General features: G+C 38.3%; 1 protein-coding gene across 4 annotated transcripts; it reads left to right on the top strand.

Moving 5' to 3' along the window:
- The first annotated feature begins 284 nt into the window (after positions 1-284).
- LOC115789928 (uncharacterized) lies at positions 285-9,163 on the top strand. 4 transcript variants are annotated; one of them, XM_030743541.1, is made up of 8 exons: positions 289-444; positions 1,261-1,294; positions 2,651-2,727; positions 3,881-3,986; positions 4,095-5,078; positions 5,760-5,912; positions 6,702-6,794; positions 8,077-9,162. In XM_030743541.1, exons 5-8 carry the CDS (start codon positions 4,095-4,097, stop codon positions 8,395-8,397), a joined length of 1,551 nt encoding a protein of 516 aa, XP_030599401.1. In that variant the 5' UTR covers positions 289-444; positions 1,261-1,294; positions 2,651-2,727; positions 3,881-3,986; the 3' UTR covers positions 8,398-9,162. The 4 variants fall into 4 exon arrangements, with proteins under 4 accessions (XP_030599377.1, XP_030599401.1, XP_030599393.1 ...); XM_030743517.1 differs by lacking the exon at positions 3,881-3,986 and having other exon boundaries at positions 285-444; positions 8,077-9,163; XM_030743533.1 differs by lacking the exons at positions 289-444; positions 3,881-3,986 and adding an exon at positions 465-765 and having other exon boundaries at positions 8,077-9,163.
- The last annotated feature ends 574 nt before the right edge of the window (positions 9,164-9,737 follow it).

Raw genomic sequence — 9,737 nt, 5'->3', positions numbered from 1 at the left:
GACCTGATGGGTGATATCAGCAAGGGGAATATGTCAACCAGTGATGGAGTGACTCAGCTGGGCAGAAACCTAAACTCAGGTGTGGTAGATGGGGACAGTAGAAAGAGGAGGACCACTGGATCTCAGCACTAATATATACTGAGTAGAGGCTGTTCACTAACCTGTCAGAGAGAAGCACTGATTGCCCCTACACTCTTAACCCAGATATTAATTGTAATTAAACGTTTTAGTAATCATTACTTATTCTTTCGTGTTTGGTAAAAATGTTGTCCCATTACTAAATCAAATTAGTTAACTGTACTTTTCTACACAAATATAGAGTGTAATGAACTTGTTAAGCAGAGATTACTAAAGATATTATGTTTTTGAAGTGAAGGGGCGGGGCATATTCAAACTCAGTCCTGCTGCAACATGCACCGTGGCAAGTTCAACGACTCCTGACTGGTAAGTGTGAAGAATAACTATTTTAAATAATTCTAGCTATTTCTTTGCTTAAAAGATAGCTGAGTTCCATGTGCAGATATAACTGAAAATTATAGTTACAGCCTACCGCCACCATTATCGACACTTTGGTAAAGTGAGGGGTTTTGGAATCGAAGTTAAATATCGCGAGTGGAGTGGCGAGCGCGAATGTTAGCATTGGCTTAGTGTTAGCATACTGACGAGTCTCAGTTTATAACGGACAGTTACTTTAGGAGAGATGTACTTTGCTGAAATAAACCTTTATTACACCAAGTTTAAGCCGAGTGTATCCTGTCTCTGAGGGTAATTTTTTTTAATCGAAAAAGCCGCTCCAGTAGTGTCAAGACAGCTAAATGCTATCGTTAGCTTAGCGTTTCACATCGTTCGTAACAGCATGTGCTTGTGTTAACCTAGTCCACGTTTTTTTTCTATACGGTTTCGTATGTACTGAAATGTAATGGTCGGACACAAAGGTTGAAATCTTGTATGACTAAAGAGCTGAAGCTGAGGTTATCGCCAGTTCTTCTTCTCCACCTCTGATCTCCAGACTCTTAAAATACAGAACTGACAACAAGTTAGAAACGTTATTAAACCTGTCAATTGTCTGCAGACAGAAGGGTAAGCCTAACTCATTTGGCAATATTTTAACTCTAATGTGAAATGGGAAAACAAAATTTTCAGGCTGAGAACAGAAATTTCAAAGGGAGACAGTATTTCAAAGTACCATATTTCCTTGATCACTGATGACATGGTTGTGGACAAGTGTGCTAAAATTTTTATTATTTTTTGTTCTTACAGGTCCGTGTGAAGATGCAGTGGAAGTGCAAATACTGTGAGTTTACATCAGAGAAAAGGGGTTACCTCTTAAAACATTACAGGCTAAAACATGGAAGCTACACCAGAACTGTACCATTTCCTTGCTTACACCAAGAGTGTTTATGCACATTTAAGTCCATCAGTGCACTTAGGGTCCACTTATCCAAAATTCACCAGAAAGACCAAGATGCACAACTGTGTGAAACACTGACCTTTCACTGTCAGTCCTGTGATTTTTCTGCTGCTTGCACAGAGGCAGTTTTTATCACTCACTTGCGGAGTACACATTTAAAAGTTAATCACAGAGTCCACTGTCCATATAATGGGTGTAACTTTCATACTACTGTGTACTCCACATTCAATGCACACAGAAGTAAACAGCACAGAACAGGCAATTGGAAGATGTTCAAACCAGAAATAGTGTCTGGTAGTGAAACCAATGAAGTGGCAGAAGAGGAACATGGGCCCCCAAACAACACTGTTGATTTAGAAGGCAGCGAAGAGTCCAGCAATGAAGAGCATCATGATCTTGGGAAACAGTTGGAGCACAACCTAGCTGCTCTTTTTTTAAAGATGCAAACCATCCTCCACATTCCACAAAGTTCTATCGATGAAGTTATACAACAGCTCCTACATTTAAGTGAACTGTCCCAACCACTGCTGCACAATTCAGTCAAGGACATTTTGAAGCTACACACAGATGTAGATGATTCAACTGTGAAACAGGTAGTCAGGGCTGCCTCAGAGAGCAATATCATACTAAAGTATTGTGGCAAGGGTGGCTCCTTATCAACCTCTAAAAGGAGAGCAGCATATGTAAACAAAAACTTTGATGTGGTTATGCCAGTTGAGTACTTTATTGCCAGGGAAAAGAAATCTAGTGCTGTATATGTTCCTATAAATGCCATGTTACAGAAAATGTTGAACAGGGCAGACATTTTAGATAAAGCTCTTCCAGTACAAAAACATGTGCCACATGAGTACAGTACATACAGAGATGGTTTGTACTGTAAAGGAAATGGCCTCCTTAACAGCGAGGAATTCAGAATCGCGGTTGGACTTTACACAGATGATTTTGAAGTGTCCAATCCATTAGGGACATCTAAGAAGAAACATAAAATGAGTGCAGTGTATTGGGTGCTTGCCAATGTGCCATCAAAATATAGGTCCACACTCCAGTCCATTCAACTTGCTCTTTTATGTAAAGCCTCTGATGTAAAAGAATATGGCTATGCTAAATTTCTTCATCCTCTGATCCAGGATCTGGTTTCTTTGGAGCAAGATGGCCTATATGTTGAGAAGTTGGGAGCATGTGTCAAAGGCACAGTGTTGTATGTGGCTGCTGATAACTTGGCTGCTCATTCTTTTGCAGGATTCTTTGAGAGCTTTGGAGTGGACAAGTTCTGCAGGTTCTGCATGGCAACGAGGAGTGAGATCCAAGACAAGGAGGTAAGCTCGGGCTCTTTTGAACCCCGAACTGCAGACATTCACAACAAACAGGTACAGGAGGTACAGCAGGATCCCACTTTGGCAAAACAGTATGGTGTAAAGGGACGATGTGTACTAACTGACAGTCTGGAGCACTTTCATGTTGCTCGTGGCTATCCCCCTGACATCCTACACGACCTTTTTGAAGGGGTTGTTCCTGTTGAGTTATCACTCTGCATTTCAGAACTGATTTCTAAGAAATATTTCACATTAGAAACACTGAACCATGCTATCAAATCTTTTGCATATGCTTTTCATGACAAAACTGACCAGCCTCAGCCTATTGCCCAAGGCTTCTCTACCAAAGGGACCATAGGTGGAAATGGCCATGAGAACTGGGCTCTAATCAGGTTGCTCCCACTTCTCATTGGCCATAAAGTGCCTGAAGGGGACGATGCCTGGAACGTTCTGATGCTCCTTAAAGATATTGTTGAATTGGCTGTAGCAACAAGGCACACTGAAGAGTCTATACATTTCTTTGACTGCAAAGTGTCAGAACACAGAGAACTGTTGCAAACTACATTCCCAAATTTCAAATTGCGTCCAAAACACCACTTCATTGAGCATTATCCTGAGATGATTAAGGCATTTGGCCCACTGTCAGATGTCTGGACAATGCGTTTCGAGGGAAAACATAAATTCTTCAAGCGGGTCATTCGTAATGCACACAACTTCAGACATGTGGCACTTACACTGGCTGTAAAGCATCAGAAAATGATGGCTTACTGTTTGGACACAAGTTCGTTTTTCAAGCCCTCAGTTGAGCTGGACAAAGTTACCACAGCACTGATCACATCTTTCCCCGAGAATGTCCAACAAGTTTTCTGCAAGAGAGTACCCCAGCTTACAAAGGTTCTGGTTGCATCATCAGTCTCTGTAGATGGAATTAGATATTGTGCTGATATGATACTCTCTGTCGGTTCATGTTCAGGCCTCCCAAATTTCAAACAGATCAAGCAGATTGTGGCAATAAACACAGAGATCTTGTTTGTGTGCAATACAATGACGGCATGGTACCATGAACATTTCAGATCATTTGAACTCTGTGGCAGCGCAAATCCCTCTTTGTGTGTGGTGGAACTAAAAGAGCTGAATGATGTTTTCCCTCTGTCAGCATACAGATTTGGAGAAAATTCAGCAGTGACACTCACTCGCTATATTCTGTGTTGAGAAACCACAAGTGTTGTCAGTACTAGCATTGCTCTGGATAGAGTCTAAATGTAAGCCTAATTGGTAATTTTGTATCTTTTTTGATAAGCCATATGTTAAACTGAATATCTATGTCTTTGTGTATATATTTCTAATAAGCTATTTTTTTTATTTCCAAGATGGCAGCACACCAGAAGATGACCTTGAGAGTAATTTTCACAGAGACAGATATAAGAAAGGTTGTTCTGAATACAAGACCTACTACAGTGGAGGATTTGATAGGCAAGCTTAAAGAATCACTGGGACTTAATTTCAACTTCAGTCTCCAGTACCAAGATCCTGAATTCAATTATGAAGTGTGCAATCTGACAGATATCGAAGATCTTCCTGAAAAACCAACAGTCAAGGTCATCCCTCTACTTGAGTTGGTATCTGTCTCAACATCTGAAGAAATTTTGAGTGGCACACCCAGTGTAGCAGATACAGAGATCCTCTCTACATCCTCGCAGGAGCGACAGAAACAGTGGCCAGATTGTTTTGATATCCCAGATTTTTCTGTTGATGTAGCATATAGACTTAGGCAAGCAGATCTTCAGTTTCTTCGTGATGGTACGCACCTGAAAGTAACAAAAGAGCTGAAACATGAGATTCTTGAAAGATTGGCAGAGAGCATGTATAGTTACACAGCATACCCAAATAATGCTCAGTTCGAAAGTGTTGCACAAGCCCTCATAAGCAAGCACCCCTCTCTCCAGGAGCGAGGCTCAACCAGTCGCTGTAGCGGCTGGAAAAATAGTCTAAAATTTAAAATGGCTAATTACAGAACAAAGCGCAGAAGATCAGGGTGCCTTGATGTAGCAGTAAATGCAGGGAAACGAGGAGGGCATTCAACTGAAGGAGAACCAGCCAACAAGAACATCAAGAAGGCAAAGAAAGGCGAGATCAACTTCTTACCCAACTTTCCAGACGGATTTAATCAGGTAGCCCTTGAGGGTGCCCGCAAAGACTTGGTTAATGAAATGCAGAAGAGAACACCAAATGGACAGCTTGTAAAAGAGAAGATGGATCTGACGTTTGCATTGAGAAGAAAAGAGGTGGTGGAGTCAGAACCTGCCGTATGTGAGATGGTGGAACGTTGGCCTGCTCTTTTCACAGAAGATCAGGTTAGTTCATTCATGAATAAAATAATGAGAACTTTTTTTTTTAAATATGTGTCTGTGTTTCTCTTAGGAAACTGCCTTTATAAAACCTAAAAATATTTATCTGTTAGCCATTCCCACTGTCAGCAAAAAAAAAAGTAATTTTACCATGCAGGACATGGTAGTTGCTATCTACAGCTGCCTTTATCTTTTTTTGGTAAGGAATATTGTATATTGAGTTGGTCGTTATTGTGAAATCAACACCCTGATGCAGAACTCTGATTTCAGATTATTCTGAAGAGGTTTATCATCTATTAATTCCCTATTCACGGTACGCTATCCTGCTTATTAAAAGGTTACTTGCCAACAAAAATATATAATTTGACACAAAATATTAATAGTCTGTTTATATGTAGCAATGGTCTGCTACACAAAAGTAACACAATACTACAAACAATCAGGGCAGTAGAAAAGCAACTCCTGTGTTGTGTGCGGTACAAAGTTTTTGTTAAAGAAGTTTGACTAGAATAACTGAAATATCCCCAAATTTAAAGTGTTAAGTGAGTGAGTTGAAGGGGGCTTTGTGTTTTACAGCTGACCATGTCCACACCTGTGCAATTTTTATTGCTGTCCTCACTCTGGTGCTTCCACCTTCAGTTATTAGCTGTAAAGATGTAATATTGGAGCATTTTCTGTATTTTGCAGGTATGCATGGAGTTCAACAGGATTGTTGGCAAGAATCTCAAACAGGAATTCTATGAGAGCATTGATCGGCACAGTCCTCGTCTTATCGAGATTTTTCGATCCAAGAGAGGGAACATTGGCCAAATGTTGACACAGCTTTCCCAACAAACAAAGGTTGGTCCTATTAATCACTTGCATTGTGTGCAACAGCTCATGTAATGACTTGGCTTTAAGTCCAACTGTATTTATTTTCATGCTTCACATAGATTGTTGAAATGATTAAAAGATTTTGAATTTAGGGATGGAAAAACAAGGCTGAGTTTCTGAACTTCACTTAAACTTTCAGAGAACTTCAGTAAAACCTGCTAGTTCTTCTCAGTGTTAAGGGTGTTACTGTCTCAGTGGGTTAATTAACCATGAGCCATGTATTTCTTAAATTTTAGGGAATGTGCCTTCAAAAGTCCTTGATTACCATTAGGGATGCACTGATATTAAAATGTGGGATGATATCGATACCCGATATTAATATTGCTGTTATGGCAGATAACTGATAATGTATACAATATATATATTTCACTACCCTTTCGACACCTTGGAAAAAACAAAACAATCCCACAGCTGACATTGATTCTCTGCTTCAGATGAACTCCTCACAATCTTGCGCTGCATTGCTGTCACATGACCAAACAAATACCACATGACCAACCTCCTCCCCTGCCCGTCCGGAATCAAATGACAAGAAGATGGAAATAGATATGGGTTGTTAATATTGGCCCAGTTTTGTTTATCGGACCAATACTCACATGTTAACAAATGACTAATATTGGCTGATACCGATGTTAATGCCGATATATTGTACATTCGTAATAACGATGCTTAAGAAGATGTGGGGACTTTATATTTTTTGATACAATCAATTGTGCTTAGTTACTTGCTTATTTTTGTCATTTTACTGCCCAAAAGACTGCAGAGCCAACTGATATTCGAACACTGGTGCTCAGAGGACTTCCTGTTATCCTTGGTGACAACCCCACAGACTTCTACAAACCAGCCTTTGTAAGTAATTTTACTTAAAGACTACCTAAAGGAACAATAACAACTCAATCTTGAATTTTCACTCTTATACACGGTTCTCATGGGTCTTTGAAATACTTTAAATTCTTTAATATTTACTTTGCAATAATGTTTTGCAGCTGTGTTGTATGACCTATTTATCCAAAGTCAGTGTATTACTTGAATTAAGTGCCATTTGACACGGCCCCGGTTTGGAGAAGCAGCAGAGGTACTGGTGTAGGAAACTAAGCAATATACTGCTGTGATCAGTGTTTATAACAACATTATTTTAGCCACCTAAAAAATCTAGATCAGTGAAATGTACACTATACACAGAATATTTTCACTGCATTACCTTACTGTCAGTCAGACTTCTGACATAAAATTACTTTTATATAAGTTGTATATAGATTTCTCCTGCCAAACTTCATAGACAAAATCTGTTTACTTTGCTGAACAGAGGAACGGCTCTTCTACTGCTGCCTCAGTCTGTTCGATTGTGTTATTATTTGATTGGTTTGGATTCACTAAAATCACACAGTAGCACACATTTAAGGATCAAGGACATGCTAGACTAACAACTCTTGTGTTCTGTGAGGTAAAATTACTAATTTTTCCTATGGCATTTGGTTGGCATGAAGAGAGTGCTGTAACTTAATTTTCTAGTCAGATAGGTCCGTTGGACAGCAGTTTGAGATGCTGAAAATAGTATGCGTCCACTAAAACTGATATAAATTTTTTGACTTATCTAAAAATACAAGTTGCAGCAGTACATTGCTTATCTACCTACACTGATCCACCTGCTGCTTCTCCAAAGTGGGGAAAGGCTGACCACCATCTACTGTAGGTAAGTATGCTGACCATCTGTAAGCACCTCATGCAACCCACTTTAAAGGGATAGTTTTTTTTTTTTTTTTTTTATATATATATCTTAATTTATATCTTATGCTATGCTGTGTTGGGTTCATGTCAGGATTTGGGCATAGACAGACAGGCGTGGGAAAACAGATGGCAGTTCCAGTGATTGAAGAAAACTTGTGAGCATAGTTTTAAACAATTCAAAGGATAAGGTATTGTTCCACTTAGCACTAGCACATGAAGATGCTGGATAGATGTTCTTTTGTGGAGCTCCAACTCATTCAACATTTACACTAGGAAACTAGGGCTGCATAGCATGATAAAACAGATATGACAGAAATTTCAATTTGATTGTGGAAGTTATTTTTTTTTATCAATTATTGATGGTCACTGAAATATCACTGTTGTGCTCTTGTCATTTATAAAGGACTCAGATGATGATGACTCTTTCCGCAACATTGACATTGGGATCCTCCTTGTTGAACCTGAAGGTGCTGTGCCCTCATCCTCCCTGCATCTCAGTCCAGCCTCACTAAAAATTGTCATTGAGGGAGAAGTGGTGATGGACAACATTCAAGACCTGCCAAAAGCTATGTGTCTTCTCTTTGGACTTGCATATGCAATGCATCTCAGTTACCCCATTTCTATGAAGTTCACGTTCCAGTTCATCCAACAGGTATTTCTTGAGCTGGGCCACGTTGAACTAAAACCAAAGTTACAAACATTGAAAAACCAGCTTGCGATGTAACGAAATGTCTTGTGTGTTGTCAGTGAACAGTCAGGGGGTTGAAAATATACTCAATGCAGATGGAGTTGATAAAGTTGCTCTTATCTAATGCAGTTCAGTGCAGCAGTACTGCCACAACTTTTATTTCTTAAGAAAGTTTGTAATGTTCAGCTTACAGTGTTATAAGAGACATCAGTGTCCAGCCACTTGTACTCTAAAAAACAGGATTTAGAAGTGTATGCTCAGGGCTCCATAGTAATATTTAGTTGATACAGTTAAAGGAAAATTCAGCACTTTTCATGTAAACGTCCAGTTTGTGTTGATGGTAAATGTAGTCATTTGAAGCAGTAAATTCAAAATAATGTAATTCTTCCTCAACAGCAACATTACTGCTTATTTTACAGGTTTTTTCAGTCAATAGCAGCACAGGAATTTATTGCTTCAGTTGATTACATTTACTAACAACACAGACTGTACATTTACATAAAACATGCAAAATCTTCCCTTAAACATAGTTGATCTGTTCATTTTCCAAGTTGGAGATTGTGTCCTATTTTAAGGTGTCCAGTTTTTTCAAAAGGATGCAAATATTTTTGTTGAATGCTGCTGCATTTGTATTCCTTCTCTAAACATGTTAGAATTGAGTTCAAGCACATATGCCTATTTTTACTTGCCTTTTGTATGGCAAACTTTTTTTTGAATGGCTACTGTTTTGATACTTTTTTATACTTCTGAAAAACATGACAAACTACAGTTAAAATTGTCTTTTGCGTAAGTATTCTGCAAAAAATAAAATATTGGAATGTTGAAATGTATTTGATTTATTCTCTTTACAATTTAGTGTTACATTCAATACAACTTGAACATAAAAAGGGTAATAGGAAGAGGGTAAGAGGAAATGTTATTAATTATATTAACAAAATATAAATAGCTTTAAATGTTAAATTGCTTATTTGCTTTACAGTTTAGCTTAAAAGTAATTTTCACTCTTAATCCAAATTAGTTGAGTTTACTAGAAAATCGCGTGGAAACTCGTTGCCTTAAACCATTCTAGTTTTTACACAAAGATGAAACTAAACATGTTTAGTTGTGTTAACTTAGAACCTTAGTGCAATGTATCAAACATGTTCAGTAGTATTTACTAAAATTGATTAGCTCACATAAATAGGAAGAAATTTATATGAGGTAATCAATTTTAGTTAAGACTACTAAACATGTTTAGTTGTGTTAACTTAGAACCTTAGTACAATGTATCAAACATGTTTAGTAGTATTTACTAAAATTGATTAGCTCACATAAATGGGAAGAAATTTATATGAGGTAATCAATTTTAGTAAAGACTACTAAACATATTTAGTTTC

Source organism: Archocentrus centrarchus, chromosome 1 (genome assembly GCF_007364275.1).
Source record: "Archocentrus centrarchus isolate MPI-CPG fArcCen1 chromosome 1, fArcCen1, whole genome shotgun sequence".
NCBI lineage: Eukaryota > Metazoa > Chordata > Actinopteri > Cichliformes > Cichlidae > Archocentrus > Archocentrus centrarchus.
This window is presented reverse-complemented; position numbering and strand designations above follow the sequence as displayed.

Bases quoted from the DNA above. Each gene is read 5' to 3' on its own strand.
- LOC115789928 (XM_030743517.1), top strand. From the start codon at position 2,695: ATGGCAACGAGGAGTGAGATCCAAGACAAGGAG. The intron at 5,079-5,759 runs GTTAGTTCATTC...TGTATTTTGCAG, and splicing joins CTCTTTTCACAGAAGATCAG to GTATGCATGGAGTTCAACAG. The intron at 5,913-6,701 runs GTTGGTCCTATT...ACTGCCCAAAAG, and splicing joins AGCTTTCCCAACAAACAAAG to ACTGCAGAGCCAACTGATAT.